The 22,665-nt window shown below is 38.6% G+C and overlaps 1 protein-coding gene across 4 annotated transcripts in view; it reads right to left on the bottom strand.

The window, feature by feature from the left end:
* Positions 1–5,965: 5,965 nt before the first annotated feature.
* Positions 5,966–22,665, bottom strand: part of LOC103712341 (uncharacterized) — a 42,539-nt gene continuing 25,839 nt past the window's right edge. For all 4 annotated transcript variants that reach the window (XM_008798835.6, XM_088708824.2, XM_088708825.2 and 1 more), the window contains 7 exons: positions 19,969–20,067; positions 18,216–18,374; positions 18,063–18,126; positions 17,870–17,940; positions 11,360–11,404; positions 7,354–7,527; positions 5,966–6,688 (listed from right to left, as the gene is read on the bottom strand). In XM_008798835.6, the coding sequence (XP_008797057.3) occupies positions 6,176–6,688; positions 7,354–7,527; positions 11,360–11,404; positions 17,870–17,940; positions 18,063–18,126; positions 18,216–18,374; positions 19,969–20,067 (1,125 nt within the window). In that variant the 3' untranslated portion in view covers positions 5,966–6,175. The remainder of the gene's footprint in view (positions 6,689–7,353; positions 7,528–11,359; positions 11,405–17,869; positions 17,941–18,062; positions 18,127–18,215; positions 18,375–19,968; positions 20,068–22,665) is intronic.

Genomic DNA, 22,665 nt, shown 5'->3' with positions numbered 1-22,665 from the left:
TCAACTTCTCCTCGTAGCCCCCTTTCTTCCGATAGATCATGGAAGAATCAATCCCACATTGGTTCAAGATGCCTCAAGTGGAGCCGTACTACAGCACCTCGGATCTCTTGGATCACCTTGTGAGCTTCAAATCTCTCATGATGCTGCATAGAGCCACTAATGTCGTGCTTTACAAGGTATTCCCTACAACCCTGCACAAAGTGGCTCGGTTTTAATTCCTAGGCTTTGACTTGAGTATATCCACACCTTTGGGCATCTCACTTGCCTCTTCGCGACGCACTTCATCTCCAACCAAAGATGACATTGTGGCTCGGACATACTGGTCGGCATCAAGCAGCGGAAGAGGGATTTCCTCAGAGAATATGTCAGCACTTCAACACAGAGACGCTAGAGGTCCGTGACCTAGATTAGTCGGTTGCAATGTCTGCAACAAAAAGCAGTCTACGGCCATCAAGCTTTCTCTTCTCCTTGAAAATGCGCTTGCTCATTGACTTCATTGAAATGTTGGCACGAGCCGACAAGTATATCAACGCCGAGGAAGCTATGATATCCTGCTACGAATCTACTAACAGAAGACTCCCCCAGTAAACCAAGAGGAGATGCGAGGAGCAAAGAGAACTGAGGAGTTTCTCACTTCGGCACGAGGAGGGCTCGTGACGGCCCAAGAGCCCTCCTCGAAAGTTGGGGAGGTCCACCCCTCTTACTGCTTTGTGGGCCCAGATCCTCATGAAAATTGTAGGATAAGGCTATCTACACCTGCCGCATCTGATGAAGGCCTGATGACTAAGAGAGGCCAAAAAAATTACTGCCGCTTCCACTGAGACCATGGCCACGACACTGAGTAGTGCATTCAACTCAAGGACGAAACCGAAGTACTCATCTAGCATGGGTGGCAAGACCAATATGTACGCCCTCGGCAGAACCGATAGACAATCGCCCAACATCATCGCAATCAAACTTGCCGAGACCCCCAAGTGCCTCAAATAGCTGAACCTCTCAAAAAAGACGACCACAGAGTCGCCATAAATCGTGCACATAGATAGGTTATCGTGCCCAGGGGGCAGCAAAGCTAGTCCTATGCTCACCGACCCTAGCAAAGTACGTTTCCTGGTTCGAATCCTTCGCCACGAGTAGCGAAGCTAAGTGCAAGGTGCTTATCATCAAACTCAAGCCTTTGAAGAATCTTGAAATCCGGCAACTGAAGATCTTCAGCGTATGGTTGGGAGACCTCGACAGCGCCCCGATCTGGTGACCTTAGGACTGCAGCAAGCTTCTGCCTGTTATTAGTAAGGCTTATTGTAGTCTGAACTTATTTTTAATAAAAATTCTCTCATTATGTTTATCTTTCAGATCGAATGCCTGTGCCAATTATAATCGACTTAGGACACCCTGGAGATGCCCGGGTCCTAATAAAGGAGACAACTCGGGGATGCTTGGGGACTCATTAAACCGAGCTCTCTTGGGATCTCTCCGAGACCCTAATCTAGAGAGGAAAGGAGGCACCGACCTTTCGAAGACCGAGCCCACTCGGATTTTTTTTTTAGCCAACTCTAGAGATGCCTCCAAGAACATGCTCTGGAGATGAACGGAGGTGCCAACCTTCCGAAGACCGAGCCTACTCAGAATTTTTCTAGTAGCCAACTCTAGAGATGCCTCCGACAGTATACTTCGAAGACGAATGGAGGAGCCGACCTCTTGAAGACCGAGCCCATTGACATTTCCTCTGGTAGCTTGGGTAGACACCCTAGAGATGCCATGGGAAACACACTCTCGAGATGAGAAGACCGAGCCCATTCGAATTTTCTCTAGTAGCTAACTCTAAAGATGCTTCGGAGAGCATACTCCTGAGATAGAAGACCGAGCCCACTCAAATTTTCTCTAGGTAGCCAATCCCAGAGATGCCTCGAGGAGCATACTCCTGAGATAAGAAGACCAAGCCCACTAGAATTTGCTCTAGGCAGCCAATCCCAGAGATGCCGCGGAGAGTATACTCTCGAGATGAGAAGATCAGTAGCTGCGCTGAAGGGTTGACGTGCCAACTGAGTAGCAGAACTAGCCTACTCGGACTTCCTCTAGAACTCTAGCACGGGGATACTTATGGGGCAAGACTCCATAAATCTCCAACCTAAAAGCACCGACATCCTACTGAATTCACTAAGAATTCTTCAAGAACTAAACTCCAAGAAGATCAATCGAGGAGCCCAAGGCGATCTCCACAAGCAAAAGGGTCCGGTGAGGCGGCCTAAACCCAAATAAAAAAATAAACGATGACAAGCAAAGGTCGCAGTTAGGTACTTTAGAAAATTTCTTTGCATCTGTTATTTTTCAGTACATACATTAATCTCGTCCGAGATCGAGCCAAAAAAGACTACAATGAAAGGTTAAGCTCAACACGACGATCTGGACTCAAATAAAAGGGAGCCAAAAACCGAAGCCAAGAACTCGAAAAACCCTTTGCTTTCATTAAATTTGTAACCTTTTACACTAGCCCCAAAAGAGACCAAACAAAAAAAAGGTACATCAAGCTAGGGTCACACGAGTAAAAAGAAAAATAAGTAAAAATAATGAGGCGAAAAACTTCATTCTTCGCCCTCACCCCTATTGGCACCTTCATTGTGGCCGGCATCCCCGCCTTCACTGCCATCAGGGTTGCCACCTTCATCAGCGTAGCCATCATCAACATCGAGGATGGAGAAGTCCATCCTCGAGAAAAGCTGCTGAGCTTGAGCTTGATATGCTTTGAAGCCCTTCCCAAAAGCGTCTGCCACTTGCTTTATTTCCAATCTTCATGAAATTTATTAAAAGATATAACCAGAATAAAGTTACAATCTTATTTCAGGTTAGAGAATTGTAGTCCAAATAACAATCAAGCACTCCATGATATTTTCAAGCACAAGAAAGGGATTTTTACTTCTTCATAGGTAGATTTCTGATCTTCTCATTATAGACCTCAAACATGCTCACAGAAAGTTCATATCTGATTAAGGAGCTTCTTTCCTTAGAACACTTGAACAGTTCTCCAAAGCTTTGTAGTTAACACTCCTGTTCTCTTCAAAGAATAGGAGTGTTAACTACAAAGCTTTGGAGGAACTGTTCAAGTATTCCAAGGAAAAAAACTTCTCTTAATCAGATATGAACTTTCTGTGAGCATGTTGGTTCTCTGTTGTTCCTTCCATCGTAAATGTCTTCCCGCTACCTGTCTGCCCATATGCAAAAATGCACAGATTGTACCCATCTAGTACTCTATTTCACAATTGGCAAGGTCTCCAAAAAGACGGCCTCTGCAAAGACAACATAACAATTATTAGATCAAAACTCTAAACTGAACTGAACATTTGAAACTAAAAAGACGACCAAGGCTTTGTTTCTGAAGAAAACATGCAATTTGAAGATTTAATTTGTTATACAAAGAATCTGCTGCATGTAATTTTTCTTTCTTCTTTGTAATCTTTTTTCATACAAATAAGGAATTGAGGAATGACTATGATAACCAATCACTTTCTACCAAAAACATACATGGAAACTATCTACACGAAACAGTGCACAAACCATGAGGAATCCAATAATGAATCTCAAATTATTCCTTTTACATCTCACGTGTCCATAGGATTTCGTGTGATTCATATGATTACTCATTATCTTAATCATCTACAGAGAAACATTACCTTGATCATCTTTAGGTCCAAAAACATGATCAAATTTAAACTGCTTCTTGGAGGAGTCTGAACAGATGACCTGCAATTCAGTATCCTGTGATGGGTCAAGCTCTACCACAGAAGAATAACCTTTAGAGATCTCTTCTGAGCTTAATGGCCTGCATTTGCAAAAAACCCTTATGTTGCCCTTCAGCTCGATCAGTTCATTATTTAGGAGCTTCCTTTCAGCGCACTGTTCTGTGAACTTCTGCTTCAAGGTTTCGCATTTAGGCTCGCACTACTCCAGGTACTTATTCTTTAGCATTTCACAATTAGCCCATAGTTTTACAAGTTTGTCACTCTGTTCGCGGTGTCTCTTCATCAGACTATTGTACTTAGACCCTACACAAAAGAGAGGACTAGAATTTGCTCTGATTCGTAGGTGATCATCCAAAGCTTTACCAGTCCTTCAAAAAAAAGGAAAGAAAGTGGTCGATATACCAAGAAGCTGAAGAGTAGAACAGAGATCAGGAACGGAAATTCCCTTCAGAATAGGAGATGGAATGAGGCAATCATCATCCTTAAGCATCTGGAATGAGACAAGGAATTCAAGAAAAAGGACTTGAAATATATAAAAGAACAGGAAAAATGAGAAATATCTGTTGCGCTGCTCCAGTTACTAAGGAGAGCAGATCAATCACCTGGATACGGTTGCTTGATTCTTGTTCCATCTCTTTGAAGACAATTGAGGGATTCAGCTCTCAATCTGAGAGAGAGAGAGCAAGAAACCCAATTCATAAGTCAAAATTATAATCAGAAACGTATCTTTTCACAAGAACAACTCTTTCTCTCGAATTTTCATTTTCTGAAATCAAGCATGTGTCTTCTAGGGTTTGAACTTTTGATGTCCAGAGAAATTTTAAATATAAGAAAGAAACGACCACAAAATCCATTAAACGGAAAAACAGTTAATTTCTAAGGTTCAACCTGGAACGGATCTCAAGCAACTCAGACCTAATTTTCTTTTTAAAAATGATGTTTTTTCGATTTGAAAGGGATGGGAGATGCATCACACCTTGATCCGGGAATCAGAGAGGGCTTCTAAGGTTCGATCTGAAAAAGATTACAAGATTCTTAGATAAATCCAAAAAAAAAAAAGAAGACAACGAAAGAAAGAAAGGGGATTCGGGATTGAAGGATCGAAACCTTGAACTTCTTGAAGGGGTTTGGATTTCTCTTCCACTGTTTTCGGCGCTGCTTCGATCGATCGCGGGGGCGCCCATCATTGTGGCCCGAAAAAAAATCCTCGGATCTTTCCAAGGGACAGAAGAAAACCCTCCTCGGAGCTTCTAAGCGTGCGAGCGAGTGAGAGAGAGATGGCGAGAAAGTTCTAAGCACTTCTAACGGTGAGGTGGGGGGTGTTGATACCGTTTAGATTTTTGAATTTCTGATGGGAATGGACCGTTGGATTTGCGTAACGCATCGGACGACTGAGATTTCGTGTTGGTTGATTTATTTCTGGACGACGGTTCTGCTTACATCCACGAGGAGAAAGAAACGAACCTAAGCCGCAAGATCGTGACCGTCCATATGCTCAATGTCCCAAATTCCGACTGGTGTAATAATCTGTAAGTTTACAATAAACTTGATCCTATATTTTAACTAGAATGTGGCATGAGAATACGCATACTTTTTGTTTTAAAAAAAAAAAAAAAACTACAAGCAAAAAGTGTGAGACTATATTTTAAAAAATTTAATAAGAGATTTATTTAAATAAAAATAATAATAAATGTTATAACATAGATTTAGAAAATTCTTGCTTATGGTTAAAAAACATATGATTGAGTTACCAGTTTTGGAAAGATAGGAGAAGCACAACTTGAAAAGGAAAGCTAAAAAAAAAAGATAAAAATGGGATGGAGATACGCAGACGATCACCCACATGCTAAAACCTTGCAGCATAAAGACATGCATAGGACTACTACGTTGGAACCTATGGATATTGTAGCCCAAAACTACATTGCACTGAACAATTGGTGCAGGCTATCTTGCAAGACATTCCGTCTAGCTGGAGGGAGAAATGGTTTAAAAAAATATATATTTCCACATACAAAAATGAACAAAAAAATTTCCAATCACTTGAAACGGTACCAGTCCTAATACGTTCTTCTGTTCGTCGGTAATTCATTTCACATTGGTTTGCAAGATAACTGGAGATAGATTAAAGAATGCCACCATTGAAAGAGGCCCTTGCAAATTGAAAACCAAGCTTTAGTAGTTATAACTTTATATTCTACTTGGAGTCGAGTTGGGGTGGGAAAGTGGTGGTCTGGAGAAATCCCATGTTCATATTCACAGACGTTACAGAATCATTGCTTAAAGTAGTTCACACTTAGTTTCCTTCTTCCCTTTACAAATAATAAATAAATTGTGCAAACGAGGGAAAAAATAACAATAATCACCTGTCAAAAAATCAAAAACTATGTAACACTACATTATACAAGCAGTGATTTGGCAACCCACAGTATCATCATCCAATCTCATCGGTTACTCCTGAAGAACTTCAGACCCCAGCGGTGTGCCAATCCATCCATGATGTGGCTTGCTGGGTTCTTCTGTACTATCAATGTGGCTCGTGTTCCGGCTGCCATGTCAGCATCCTGTATTGAGCTGCTACCATCCGCTGAAGTACAAGCAGTGCCAGACACAGTATCACTACTTGAGGAGGTCTTGGCACTTGTTGGTTCCATGGTATGCGATCCTTGATTGCTGAGTGCTGGGTCCACAGTTGAGTCCAAATTGGTACTTGACAGTGTGGAGCTTCCTGCAGCCTCTGATGCCCCAGTCGACCCTGCAGTGCAAGCTTTTGTGGCATCTTCATTGCTTTCGAGCTTGGAGGTCCCTACTGTCTCTAATGGCGCATTAGAGTCTGCAGTCATAGGATCCGTGGCATCCAATGACACAGATGTTGCAGTCCCTACATTGGATGGAAGATCTTGAGGCTGCCTCATCTCCAGGTCCTTCAAGGATTCTATGATTGCTTCCATGAACATCTGCGTCCCAAGCAAAAGAAATATGAACTTCCTTTTTCAGTTAGAAGAACAAGAATCACGAAGTCCAGGGAGCCCACTGAGTAGTTGCTTCATGCAGTGGCAATGACCCCTTCCCCCCTCTCCTCACCCTCTTTCAATAACAACAGGCAGATTTTAGGCTGTGTCTCAGTCTCACTGTTATGAGTTGGTTTAACACCAAAACTACCACTCCAGAACCCACAAGCATTGACTGTTGAAACAAGCAAGTTGGACTACCCTTGGAGGAATATTAGGTAGAAAATACACTGATTAGCTGATTATGATTTAAATGCAATGAAAAGGCTCTGAACTCTTCAGAAAAATATGGAAGATTTAGTTTCCGGGTATGGCCCATCTGAGAATGCCCAAATAAGGCCCTCCTGGATACAGCTGAATTAGCCAAAACCCAGCGGGAAAGTGGAGAATTTGGGGAAAAGCCCACACCGGCCCAGATCGGGTGTTCGGATGCCCGTTCCAGAGCAGCAGCACCTAGCTGGAACTCCCTGGTCCCACAGGGCCCCAAAGAGATCTATGTGCTAAAAAACACATTATTACATGGACTAGTCACCAAATAGTAGCATTAACAGTAAATTACAATGCAGCTAGAAATTTGGTACTCAGAGCTGGATCATAGCTAACCAACTTACCCTTTTTTCATCTTCCATGCTGCATGGTATGTCTGATAAGCTGTCAAATGAATAATCAATGAATTCCTCATCATTTGCGGATGGAATGAGCTGACTATGTTGGTAGCCATTTGAAAGGTTAGAACTATAAATTCTAGAAGAAGATGGACCAAGATCAAATCCACTTCCATTTTCCTGCAGCCACAAACAAAAAAACATGCGGAATGAAGTTGTGTATGGATTGACCAAACAACACTTTTTGGGTGTTCTCTACCATCATTGTGACAGTTATTGGTAAAATAAGCTTCCAGCGAACAAAAAGTCATCAACATCACAAGTTGGGCATGAAGAGATTCTGTGTTAGGTGAATAATCCTTATGGAGGTAGCTTCGTTTTTTCACACTAAATGATCTTAGTCTTGCCCTACCATGTACACACTCCGGTAGGGCAAGAACCTTCATGGTCACTACATATTTGATCACTATGGGTAATGAAGAAAACTGGTTCCCTTGAGATTTATTGTATTTTTTTGCATCTTTTGTAAAGGCAATCATATTGCGGGTTTTAGAGTCACATTTTGGATATGAATGGTGTCTAGTGGTCCTATTTTAGGTATTTATTGGATTGGGGTCTGAAAGTCATCAAATATTGAAGATTTGACTTTCATAGTTAAGGTGTGTTTTATATGGGGTTCCTTGGGAATCCAAATCTTAGCATTACAGGAAAGGTTTCTGGGTGTCCAAACTTAGGTTACTTGCTTATTAGGTGCCCTACATGACATGTAAAACAAGTCATGGAAAGACTGGTTTTTCATGTAAAAGAAATTGACGATTTGAGGCCAAGTTTGTCTCTATTTCTCTCTTACCCCCTTCTTCTTTCACTTAATTTATGAATTATATTACTCCTTCGCAGCTCAGCAGTTTTCTTGCAGTTATGCGATGATATTCTTAGATCAATTTCCTGCAATGTCTGTGTTAACTTTCTTCATAGCACGCATCTTTTTCTATAGTGTCATTTTAATTATCCGAAATTTTGTATGTATCTTTGTCAATCACCGGATCAACCCTAGATTCATTTAGATAGGACTCATTTTTCTCTTAAAAACCACAAAAGGAAAAGTCCTGACACTTATGATTTATACACTTGATAAAAACAATGTTCATTGTTCCATTATTGGAACAGGACAGTAAGGTGACTTCCTGACACAAACCCCAGTTTAAAACCTTTAAGTTCACCATCATTTTGAAGCAAAACCCAAACGGTTTCAGATCACTTTTTACACTAATAAGAATAAAAGAAGAATAAAAAGCTGACTAGTCAAACCAAATAAGATGCATAACTTGTTTATTTTTGTTCTCTTCATTCCTTTATTACATTTGATTCTTTGGTCATGCTAGACATTACTCCTCCATCTTCCCTTTGGTCACTCCTTTACCTCTTTCTCCTCCTCTTTTATTTCCCCCCATAGGCAAGCCAAGGGCCTAGACTGGTAGTAGTTATATTGGATGACAATAGCAAGGAATCATATCATAATTTGTATTTGTAACCCATCTGCGCCAATGATTTTCTCCTATAACTGTGGAATTTCTGTTGTGAAGATATATCCACATACTACTCCATGTCTCCATGAAATAACAAGAGAAATCTTGTTTGAAATCCTCCAGTTTCCAACAACAGATGACACAGTCTTACATTAGGCTCTCTACTTGATAAATTGGACTGTTGGGACCTTGAAAAAGCCTTACCTCAATAAGACAGAAGAGGAAGATAGATACGGAGTTGAAGCATTCCGGTCCTTAGAAAACATTTGTGAGTGAGAAGAGAGAGAGAGAGAGAGAGAGATTCTTATTTTAATTTGTACTTTCACATTATAATTACAAGGTTCTATTTTTCCCTTTACCATGTTTTTCCTTGTATTCTTGTTTTTTTATTCTCTTTTAAAAAAAATGATTTCTTAACCTATTTTGTAGACACTTATATTATTATGCCTTGCTTTTTTCTGCTTAAATTGAATGGCCTGAAATAATTAATTCAAATATTTTACCTGTTAAATGTTTTCAGCCACTGTTCTTTATGCTTATTTTATTCTGGATAACACTGATCCTACAAATTATTATATTTATAATATAATTCCATGAACTGATTTTTTATTCCTTGAAGTAGCTTATAACTTGATAAACCTTTTAGCTTCAGGCATAATTCTACAATGTATAACCATGTGTCAAGATTTATTCTTTTTTTCTTATTATAGTGAGATTTTAAATAGGAACAAGTGACTGAATGTTAAAAACTAACAAAAGAGATCTAATCTGAATATACAATTATTTATACAAACCTATGAATATCTTTACATGAATAGTGTGAAAAAGAAAACAAAGCTGGATGGTCCCAGCATCCAAATGGAAGGCAGAAGAATGCAAACGTCTACTTGAAATACTGTCTGAGTATCAAACCAAGAGCTAGAATATTACATAAACTGGGAAAGGACAAAGAGTCAAAAAAAAAAAAAAAAAAAATTGTGCCTTGTTGTCTGACTTCAATGACCAAGAAAATATGGTTGTAATTGATGAAGATTATGCATTTTAGCAAGTTGTAATTGTGAAAAGAAAAAGCAAATTTATAATAACAGATGTAGGAATTTTTTAGTAGGAAGACACTCACAAAGTAGGCCAAATTCAATAATTAAGAAAGGTGAAACAAAACTACCAAAGATAAACAAATGTAGAAACCGTAAGATTATGTAATAGTAGAAGACAGTATAGAAGGAGACATGTATGAGTGAGTGAGTGAGTGAGTGAGAGAGAGAGAGAGAGAGAGATTAGATTGAGAGCTTTAAACAAAGACAGAGGAGAACAAAAGAAGAATGTGGTTAGCTTTCTTTTGTTTTCCTTTGTCAAAAATACAGCTTGAACGTTTCTTTTTCAGCTCTACAAAGTCCTCTGTTTATTAATTCAGTCAGTTTCCCATGTTTCCTAACTTGAATCTTGCCAGAGCATAATTACTAATTATTCTCCTACATTACTTCTTGAAATATTTTTTAAATTACAAATTTGGATTACCAATGAAACCTGAAAGAGAGAGGCATATAAAGCTTTCCAAACTAAATCTTAATGTCTTTAGGACTTCTATTAACCAAAATATAGAATTACGATAACTAGATACTAATCCTGTTCAAAGTAGAATGCTAAACAAAATTAAGCCTTATTGTCTTTAGGACTTCTATAAACCAAAATATAACTGAATTACATTATTCAAGTAGCAGTCCTACTCAAAATAGGATGCTAACTAACACTAAAATTACATAAAAAGGATCCGTAAATACAAATAGTTTTAAAGATGAACTAGTTTTTTCTCCCAATTATCAGAGAAGTTTGATCAATATCATAAGATCATTATTGGATTTTCCAGAGAAAAGACAAAAGAATGTTGCATAATTAAAGCAATGAAGTGATTACGCATCCAAATTATTAATCAATAGCATCATCAATCAGTTTGTTTGTGCACCTGGAAAGCCACTCCAATATGCTGTGGTTCATATCCTAAAATATCTAGCAAGAGCTTCAAGCAGATGTTATGTATAGGTGGAATATCTAGCAAGAGCTTCGGTTTGGTACAGTATGGAACACCTCTATGCCAAATAGCTCTCTAACCATTTTTCTCAATTTTTATCTCGGTACGCCTCAGTATAGACCAATACGCATCTCTACAAACGATACCGACTTGAAGGTGTGTTTTATACTGGTTTTCTCCCAGTATGGTACGGTACGCCCTGTATTGGATGGTACGGAGCGGTACGGCATACCTTGTTCCCAAATAATCATGAGATAAAACAAATTTAAAGTCATATGTTGCAATTGAATGGTATGCAGAATGAAATGGACAGCAATCATTTACTATCCACATAGAGCAAAATTGAGAAATCTTAAGCACTATATTGGAAGAAACAGAGTGCCATTCAAAGAAGAAATGAAAGATATTAAACACAATATATGGATAATCAAGCACACATAAAATAACTAGAAGATACCTCAGCTCTGAAAAGTTTATCTTGGGAGGATATATCAGTTGGGACCTGCAGAGTAGTCCAGAGATGCACAATATTAACGTGAGTTCAAAAGTACTCGCTCAAACACACATTATAAAGTTTTGGTTGGTGTTCTAAATTTTTACATCAAAAAGAACTTGGAGGAGAATAAAAGGGAGTTCTTCAAAAGAGTATGGCCAAAGTTCAAAGTACCCAATCAAGATTAACACCTCAACACGCAGAACATCATAACCATCCATGCATAGAAGTAACAGCTTTCAATGGGTAAGGTAATAACCTTCAATGTGTAAATATACTATAGGGATTCCGTAACTCCAAACATGTAGCACATGTAAGTAGGGCCATGAGTAATCAGAAATATATGCACAAACCACTGGAATAGAATATGTTGAACTCAAAAAGGATTCTGCACCGTCAGTTCAGTATGATATCCAGCAAGCCTTAAAAATTTGGGATGACTCCTTGATTCACCATTCTTTCTTATTTAAAGGGTATACTCGCTACTGAGTTTCTTGACACTATAAACCTTGAAACACCTGACTTATTCTAATGCTGATAATTGAAACAGTTCATATGGAATTATGGATGGTCATAAGGATCTTATGAAACATGAGTTTTCATCAGCCAACAGTTGGAAAATAAAAACATCACATAAAACTGAAATAGTCGTGTAACTTACATAGTGACGGACTTAAGGATACAATAAACCAAGAAAATTTTCATCATTTTAAGAATTGGCAATGGAAAGCAGCATCAGACTTCCAACTTGCCATGTGAGATAAATCAACCAACAGGAGTTTTCTACGACTCAAAATGCAAATTAACCAGGTGGGTTTGAAAGTTTGTTTAACCAGAGAAAGACCCATCTAGCAAAGGAGTATTTATATGTATTACTAAGCAAACCAGACTTTACTCCTTTTTCCCCAAAAAGTAAGAAAATAGACAAGAATTTTTTTTTTTGGGATCAAGTTCCTTGGTACTTTTTTACTGGATTTTTAAAATTAGTTTCTTAGTGGCTCTAGCTAAAGTTGTTAAGAGTTCTGTCTTCCTGTTTTTTCTTATGCAAGAGACAAAAACATGGCAACACTCATTTGGTGGTCCCAAGCATAACTGCACAGGAGGATAAGCTACTTGATTTTCTGTTTAAGCCAAATATCTGGAAATGGATTTTATCCAAGTTTTAAAATTTTTTGGTCAGAATCGAAATAAAGAGATAATTCCTCGCAGTAACATATGTAGTTGAGTCTAAATAACAGCTTTCAATGCTCATTGAAGAAATGGGCGAGAAGGCATATTTAGGTTGACTTTTGTTCAAGATTAGGATAAGCCTGGTAGATTCACAAGTTTAACCCATGCAAAGAAGATTACTTGTTGTCATCTTCCTTTAGGGGTTATCTCTGAATGATGGGATAAGCAACTGTTAGGCCTGGCAAAGTAGAAACCCCATCTTTGACACGGAAGCTTGGGCCAATATTACCATTTTGGTAGTTGTTTTCCTAAGAGTGTTATCTTAGATTGAGCACAGAGGTCGTTGCCCCAAAGATGCATAAAGGCCATTATTGTTTCTCATATGGAATGCAAATCAGGTATGACTACTTGGATCTATAATAAGGTTTGTCATCTGAAAAAGATTCCTAATTCATGGGCATTGAACTATCTACGTCATTTGTTAACCTCTAAAGCATAGACCAAACTATATAGTATTGGCTTTTATTATTTAACCTGTATTCATATTGGTTCTAATTAGCCAGATATTGTTCTGAAATTAGAAATTTGTCAGTTCAAAGCAAAAACACCAGCCATGAAAATACTGTCAATTGTCAATGTTGAGAACTAGAATTAAATATAGAAGTAAACCTAGGATATGACAAATATGTCAAAGGCTCAAGGCGCACAAAGGCGCCAATGTCTATGGGAGTCTAGGCGCAAGGCACAAAGCAAGGTGCAAAGATACCAATATCTTTATAAAAATATCAATATCAAAGTCTCTTGAAGTACAAAGTTGCAAAAGACTCTAGATGCATAAAGGTGCCAAGATCTCTTGGAGCCTACGCGCCTTGACGAAGCAAGGCACAAATATAGCAATATACATACAAAAAATATCAATATCAAGGTGCCTTGAAGCCTAGGCGCAAAAAGCAATGCAAGGTATGCACCTTGATGAAGCGAGAAAGAAGAAAGGCAGGGGAAAAAGGAAGAGCAACAATAGCAACAGCTATTTCTGCTTCTGTTCTAGATGGAGGCCTGCAACTGCAGTTGCAGCAATAGCTGACACAGGAGGAGGAGGAAGAGGGACAGCAGAGCAACAGTAGCAACAGCTCTGGCTGCAGGAAAGGGACGAAGAATAAAAAGGAGAAGGAGAAGGAGGAGGAGGAGGAACAGCAGCACTGGCAGTAGTAGAAGAAGCTCCAGCAGCAGGGTAAGGGAGGAGAAGGAAGAACAAGAAGAGGAGGAAGACCGGCAGTAGGGCGGCAGTGGCAGCAACTCCAGCAGTAGGAAGGGGAAGGAGAAGGAATAGCAGCACTAGCAGCAGGGCAGCAATAGCAACAACTCCAACAGCAAGGAGAGAGAGGAGGGGGAGGAAGAAAAAGGAGGACAAGGAGAAAGAGGAGAAGAAGAATTAGCATAAAGAGAGAGAGATCTGTTGGAAGAGAAGTCAGAAACCTGGATCCGTTGAAGGATAAGTCCGAGTCCTCCCAATCATTGGCTGGTTCCTCTTAATCATGACTTCAGATCCCTAAACCAATTTCTTTTCCCCCTTTGGCTGATCATCATCATCAAATGTGGATGAAATTCCATGGCTAACACTGGAAGACGATGCCTCTCAAATGCACCATATCCATATCCCTATTTGCATGGATCATAGGCTGCCTGCAATTGTAGGTAACAAAATCCAATATACGACTCAAAACCTGATACATCTATGCATTCTACTCCACATGCAAGGTTATCTGTAGCTGCATCGTATCCTCCTAAATGACTTCGAGGAACCCGTCTCCTACATGCAGTCATATCCTTGTAGAATCTACCAAATCGTATACTATGATCGCTATCCTGTGTAACATGTGTAAACTAAGACTCACCGGTAAATCGAAGACCACTCTGCAATTGCGGCTGTCTCATAAACGATAGTCTCATGTCTTCTACTCGCTCTCAGACCAGCAGATCCATGGCCACCAGAACTGTCATTTATATATTTTTAATAATTTTTAATTAAAATATATATTTAAATACCATAAATTCAAAAGAAATATGTTTTACTTCTGAAAGTACTTCTGAAATGTATTACGTACTGCTAATTTTTCATAATTTTTAGAATTAATTATATATTTTTAATTATTTTTTAAATTAAAAAATAATTTTTAAATATAAATATTTTAAAAAATTAATTTGAGCTTAGATCCATGTAGAACCTGATTATGGATGCTACACATATATTTCTAAGCTCATAGGCATGCATCAAAGGCTACTTATTTCTCAATTTTTTCAAATTTAGACCTAAGCCAATATGTGCATGACTGCATCAAAACTTAAATAAATGGATACCAAATTTAGCTAGAGAGTAGCTTACATGCTCCTAAATATGTTTTTAATTTTATATTTTTTAATTTTTTTTATTACTATTTTTAATCTAAAAAAATATTTTAAAAATTTTTATGTCATCATGTAAATCATCCATGATCTACAACACATCATAAAATAAAGCCAAAATCAAAAAAAATTAGTATAATCTCTCCTTATTTTGCAAATTTCAAGATATTTTTTAACGTCGAAAACAAAGAAATGAGATGGAGAGAGGAAGCATACCTTATTTAGGATTGAATTCTCCTTCAATCGTGCTAAATCAACATATTTTTCACTATGAGGAAGCATACCTTATTTAGGATTGAATTCTCCTTCAATCGTGCTAAATCAGCATATTTTTCACTATGAGGAAGAAAACATATTCGGATAGGTTGGGAAGGCTTGAAAAACTTCTCAGGCACTCCTGACCAGTCTTTAAAACAAAAGAGAGGGGGTGGAGGGCGGTTCGGAACTGGTCCGACTCGGTGTGAACCGGACGGTTCACACCAGTTCAGCATGGAACCGGCCGGTTCAAACTAAGTCCAGACAGTTTGCAACCGGTTCCAGCCCGCTGTGACTGGTTCCTACCGGTTCGAGACCGGTTCCTATGCGTTCAGGACCGATTCCGGCCGGTTCGAAATCGGATCCAAAAAAATAAAAGATGAACCAATCCAATCCGCCACTGGATCGCCTCAATACGGGCCGAACTGCTTGACCTTGTCTCCGACTAATCTTGTATCTTTGGGTGCAGAATTGTTCAAGCACTTTGACTTTGCTTTACCATTAAGATTCTCTATAAATAAAAATAACTTTCTTTTACAGATTATTGCTTAGGAAATTGTGAAGAGGTCTTCAATGTTTGCTCAACATTCAATCATTCTTTCAGTGTTTTACAATATCTAAAAGCTAAAATGGATAATTAGAACCTTGTGAGTCAGATGGTTTGCATGTCCTAAACATCCATCATCCCTTGAATATTGCTACCACTGAACTATCCATCACCTTTTAGCTATCACCTATTCAATGACCCAACATGCAATATTGCCCAGAAATTCACCATTCTCATTTTCTCAATTCAGCTGGCATGCTTCCTCACCATTTCTCTGACTTTCCTTCCTTTACTATTCTTTCACATATTTCTTCCTTTTTCCATTTCACATGTACCTATATTTTCATTTACTCTTTTTCGAAGTCACAATACTTGTGAAAATTAAAAGACTTTAGAGTTTAGACTAGGGATTGGCAAATCGTGCCAAACCAACCGGTTCAAAGTGTACCTAACCAAACCAGTCGATAAACAAATTGATTCATGGGCTCGAAACTATTTATATTATAAAGCCAAGAGATCGACCCAAGAGTCCCTTCACTTTGAAACCATCGGCGCCAAAGGATCTGTTCGCATAGAAAGGTTCGAAGCCAAAGCCCCTTTCGAAACCCTCCAGCCCCATCCACCTTTGAGACCCTCCCTCTCTCTCCCCCTCGCTCTCGGTCTTTGTCACCAGCCTCCATCCCCGTTTGAAGCTCTCAGGAGGCCTTGGCCCCTCTTCTCTCTCTTTCCCTCCCCCCCCCTCTCTCCTTCATCCTCTCCCCCATGCTAGAAGCTCTCTTCGAAAAGCGGGAGGCCCTATTTGAAGCTCCAAAGAAAAGTTCGAAGATGAAAGCCCCCTTCGAAACCCTCCAGCCTCCGTCCCCCTTCGAAACCCTCCAAGTCTATCTCGCTCCCTCTCCCTCTCTCTCTCAGTCTTTGTCGTCAGCCTCCATCCCTCTTCAAAGCACCCCAGAGCAAGGTCCGCCCTACCGGTACCGGTCAGCGTACAGGTGGCGGCCCAGACCGGTCCGAACCGATCCCGTACCGGTCCGAACCAGTCCCCACCAGTCCCCTACCGGTTCTTCAACAATAAACTACCGGTACCGGATTCCACGCTGATCCGGTACGGCAGACCATGCCCCAAAGGCCTTGGCCTCTCTCTCTTTTTTCCTCTCCCACCTTTCCCTCTCCCTCCCACACTCTCTTCCTCCCTCTCCCCCTCCCTCTCCCTCTCCCTATTCCAGCCAAGGGTGGCAATGCCTAACCGTTTAAGCTATTTAACTTGATTCAAGCCATTGTAGCTCCACTTGGATTACTTGTTTAATAAAATGAACACATTTGGGTTTAGATTTTTGACTCATTTAATAAACAGGTCGGATTCAGGTTGACAAGTTTTTGTCCTACCTTGGATCCGATCTGACCCTTGTTATCCCTAGTTTCAGCATTCTTCGAAACGGCACAATACAAATCCGTACTGTACCGAACCAGTCGCCGAATGGTAATAGCCCTAGTATTAGTTCGACGAACATTGGTTTCTACCTTTACGGATTGAAAATTAAGGATGCATCAAAGATCAAATCTATATCCATTCATGACCTTAAAGTTAATTTCCAAGTTTAGCGGTCAAGGTACACATCATAAAAGATTTTTAGATGTTTAGAAGCACGTGCTCGAAATCTAATGATGGAGTTCTGAGTGAAGGGATATATGCTGCCTTAGCAATCAAAAGAAGTTGCACAAATTCTTTAGTTGAAACAACCAGATGAAGTTGCTTTGAATCATTGATAAGTACTAGACTAAGGTAAATTGTATATATATCATTGATATGTGCTATCCCAGGTCCAATCATCTAATATATCTACTTCATGACTTCTTTTGGATGAGTCCTAAAAAATAAGTATCTGCAGAAACCCGGAATTTTTTATTTAAAATTTCAGTCAATTGCTAGGTAAAATGACCACAAACAATTGCTATGAAACTAATACTGCAACTTATAATGTTCATATGCATTTATGCCAAATAAAGAGATGAAAAAGCCATATAACTGTCACTGGTCTCTTGGAGATCATCATCAAACTGCAACAATAAAGATGGATATTAATTATGATAATATTTCAGACCTCTGTTCGACTCATAGGCCTCCTAGATCGAAGTTGGGTAATAGCATCTTCTGTACTGCCAGTTGCGAGTTCTGCAGCCACAGACAGAGAGTGAAACGGGTATAATGAAACAAATTCAAATAAAATCCTCATAGCAATCATTGTTGGAAAAACAGCTTCATCATGATCGAGGCACAGTGTTCACAAGTCTTGCCTGGAAGTGGTACAGTAAAATTGTGGTTTCGATATTCTGCTTCATGTATGTTATGCCAATTATCCTGTAGTTGAATTCCATGTAGAAATTAGAACAAATTTATAAAGCATATATCCAACAAACAAAACCATCTAGAGTCTAAATTTTCTTTACCTGGTCAAAATAATCATGCATTGTGCGAAAATATTGTTCATCCGAAGCATCCTCTGGAGGATTTAATACATTATGGAAGAAAATGGTTATTGAATCAAAGTAGAACTGCGGGCGTGGAGAATTGTGATCCCCATCAAATTTAATAATGTTTTTGTCTCCCTGCAAGTTTGTAAGTTTAGTGACATATGAAGATTAACAAGTGGAAATTATTTTAAATTGATCATATCCACTAATAATCCATTAATAATCCAAAACAAAAGTAAAACTAGTGCATCCTATATTTTAATGCAAATTTTCGAGCACAAGTAAAGCACTCTGATTTTTTAAGAAAGATTAAGATGACAATGCTCATTTTGTGTTACATATGGTGCTTTTTGTTCTTTCTAATGATTTATGAAATATAATCATGTCAAACAAAATATGCAAGCCATGTCATTACCTCACCTCTAATGTCAATGCAGCACAACAAAGTCTCAACTGACTTCAATTTTACAAGATTGTCAGTAATGTCAAGATGATGATTGCAGACAGTGACATATAGGTTGTATTTGCCCTTCAAATTCAGTTGTTTCAGTTCACTAATTGCTGCTCTCAACTCTAAATGATATGAGATAATATCTAGACTCAAAATCTATAGTATTTGACATAAATCTTAGTCTCTTGGAAGGCCAAAATTTTGATTACAAAAAATCTTGATCAGGGTTTGTTCCAATGGCCGTACCTCTTTGCCATAGCAACTAGAGATTCTGGGTTCCAATCTTAGGTAGTGCTCGGGCTCCACCATGGTACGCTGTACCAGCCCATACCGGACGTTACGGAGCGTACCGTACCATACTGATTCAATACCGGTATCCAGTACGGGTGACATACTGATACTCGGTACACCCAAAAAACCCTGTACCGACACTATGTTAGTGTGGCACTGGTACAGGGTCCGCCACCGAGATGGCGAACCTTGGGCTCCACTGAATCTGTAGGTGTTAACGATAATGACGAAGTCATTGTCAGTGTTAGTTGCCTATCTACGTCCATGGCCCAACATAAGTAGACAGCTAAAAGTCAATTAAACGTCTCAACATCTTACAGTGAATCAAATTTTGCCCATCCACCTAAACTCAGCAATGAGACTATAGTTGACTTGTTGTGACCCATTATGCAGTTGTAGCTCCCCTTGCTGTCTCTCTTTAAGTATCCTTAATTACATTGATAGTCAAATAAGATTAAGATCACTAGCGAAAACTTCATGTTGACATTATTAGGTAATTTGTCTTGAATAAAAGCCAATTGCAAAAGGACACATAGTCACATACATTTAGCTCCAATTACATTTACAAATAATCGTTCTTTTCTTTATGTTTGACTAAATTGATGGTGGATCCACTCACATTTTTAGTGCGGTAGTAAATATGTTAACAAGAAATTTCTACTTTAAACTTTTAAGATCAGATATTTGATTAGAACAATAAAACTATCTATAACCTTTTAAAGGAAAAGAAACTGAATTGATAAAATGGAATTATGACAAATATGTAAACATTAAGTAGAGAGGAAAACATAATAGAAGACAAAAAAGAGGTTTTCAAGAAAATGATAGATTAATGAACAATAGAAAGCAATATAACGGATGTCCCCTATACTACACCCTCGGTACAATATAAGGGGTGTCCCCCATACTGCACCCCCAGCAACACGTAAGACACGTAAAATGCACAAAAAAGAAGCAATATAGAAAAGAGAATAGATGGGGACTTACAACATATGCATCATATATGCGTTCTGAATGATGAGGATGTATAAAATCATCATCAATGGCATGCCCTAGCAAAACCGGGACAAAACAACACTTCGCCACCTAAAAGTTATCCAAAAGTTATTGCTTTGGCATTGAGCATAAAGCAATATAATAAGATTAAGGCAAGTTTCCATGCACAAAGCTCGAAAATATATGTTTATATTACAAAATTGATATGTCAAACATGAAAACAAAATAACAATTCAATAGTATATCGAAAAACAAATAAAAAGTAAATGCTTTTATTCACTTGCAAATTACATATTTATATCACCTCAAGATCCTTATATATTGTATGCAAGCCATAAATATGGTGAATGCTTGCTACTTGCAAGGAATATGAAGATGTGAACAAATAGGAGCATAACATACTGAAAATGCATAGGAGACGTAATAAATAGTAACCCGCTAGAATTTCAGCACAGCATGCTGAATTGTATCCTGAAGATGCAGAAAGTATGAATATGCTGATAATTCCCATCTCCTAGTAAAAACAGAAAAAACATATACTGGTAGTCCATATTTGGATCATGCTTGTCTCTCTCATTCACCATTCCTATTCCATTCCTTTTTTATCTTTATTCTCTTTGGAAAAGGACAAATAAAAACCTCTCCATCCCTTTAGTTTCTTCGCCAAAACAATGGACCCACCAAAAAGGATGAGAGAGAGGGAGAGACAGGGGAGCAGGCAAAGCCTCATACCATGGTGGGAGGAGAGAACATGACCATTTAGGATCTAAATGAGAAGATTGTTACAAGCGACAGAAATTGGGACTAGTTTCAGCATCCATTTACACTAAAACCTCTTCACTGCTCAAAACCTGAACCTTTTCTTCCTCAATTCTCTAAATTGCTCCTTCAACACTATTTTCATTTGGGTCTTGTTCCAAAATAAATTTTAGATAACAAAAGAAAAAATGGCAAGTTCAGATTTTTTTTCTCAAAGGATTTCAGTTTAGAAAAGAGATGGGTTTGGTGGAAAGTAAAATAAAAGGTGGAAAAGTCATCTTCTCTTTTCCTTCTCATCAATAGGCCAGCAGTAGGCCTAATCGAGATGGTTCCAGGTTGACTGATATAAAACAAGGTCAGTTTCAGATTCATTACAGCATTCAAAATTGATAAAGGTTAATATTACCCTAGCTACTCCTAGACAGAAATCCAACTCAAACCTGACCTTTTGTCACTCTTAGATCCAACTTCTTTCAAACCATACATCACATGCAGTAGTTTATAAGATATTCCACTACAAAGATCACTGATCACCGTAAGATATCATAAAAACCTTCTTTTCATCCATAATGATAATCATAAGTAATAAGCCTTCCCTAATCATTTTACAGCTAGCTTATGAATTCTAAAATACAATTTGTTAAACATAGAGCAACTTCATCTGCAATTAACCTGAACTATGTCCATAAATGATTTATTACATCAAGTTTCTCATTTTCTATGGTTCAAGAGTTTACTCAAAGCACTTAAGTATCAAAGATGCTATCAGATGCTGCACGAAAAGAAAATAAATAAATCAAGAGAACATAACAACTATGTTTCTTTTCATCCCTAACCTAAAGGTTTTCTGTCTGTGAACCTTACTTCTATCCTGGATAACTCACCTTTACCTTTAAGATCTAACCCTTCCACGTAGGTAAATCATGTTTATTCATGAATAAGCATTTATAGTCAAAGGCAAAAGTAGATGCTATCATTGGGAGGGAAAGAAAGAGTAAAATGAATAATAGAAATAATCAAAAAGTTTAATGACTGTTAGGATCTATATCTATTCAAAAAGATCAAAGGGAAGGAAAAGATAACTAGAGAAGGAAGAGATCATAAGAGCAATGTCCCATTAATCTTCACAACTATAACAAACTGGCATCCTACCAACAATAGACATATTCCTTAACAACTCCACCGATGATCTCGAGAGAAAATAATAGCCAATGTGCAGGATGGTTCCAATTAGAAGAAAATAAAAGAAATGGAGATAAGGTTTTTCTACTGTATAAATTGCAGATAAACATATAGTCTTCCATGCATCAAGCCTCTGACGTGAACATTAGAGATGCAAATAGGCAGGGCTAGGGTCGAGCTGAGATCAACTCGACCTAACTATATATACAGGCACTACATGGCCATGTAAACCCTCGATCGACTTGATCACATATTAGGCTAGGTAAGTGCGGAAGGAAGAGAGGAAAAGGTAGAGTACGAGCGAGTGGAGTGGGTTAGGAAGAGAGCAAGAGACAGGAGAGAGAAGACAGTTCAATAATATTCCTACTGCATACTTGGTGCATGGCACAATCTCTCACCATTAGCCACTACTATCACTACCTTTTACAGTGCCTTCTGCACTCACAAAAAGAGGAATGAGGAAATCGGACAGGAAGGGGAAAGGAGAGAAGTATCACAAAATGGAATATGTATGTTCTAAACATGACATCAGCCATAAGATGTTTGATTTGACTATGACTGACTCAGGCCAACCCAAGACTTGGGCCTAGAATATGACCTGACATGATTCAATTTCCATGTGATCAGACCCAATGTGACCATCTATCGAGTGAGCCAAAAGACCTGACAGACCAAGCTAGCCTGTTTGCATCCCAAGTGAACATGCAATAGCCCCATCATCCTTTGTTTTGTAAAACGCTCTTCAAT

Source organism: Phoenix dactylifera, chromosome 12 (assembly GCF_051530095.1).
Source record: "Phoenix dactylifera cultivar Ajwa chromosome 12, Ajwa_hap1_PhDact_Kaust_v1.1, whole genome shotgun sequence".
NCBI classification, from domain to species: Eukaryota; Viridiplantae; Streptophyta; class Magnoliopsida; order Arecales; family Arecaceae; genus Phoenix; species Phoenix dactylifera.
The sequence above is the reverse complement of the archived record's forward strand: the minus strand, read 5'-3'. Positions and strand labels throughout refer to the sequence as shown.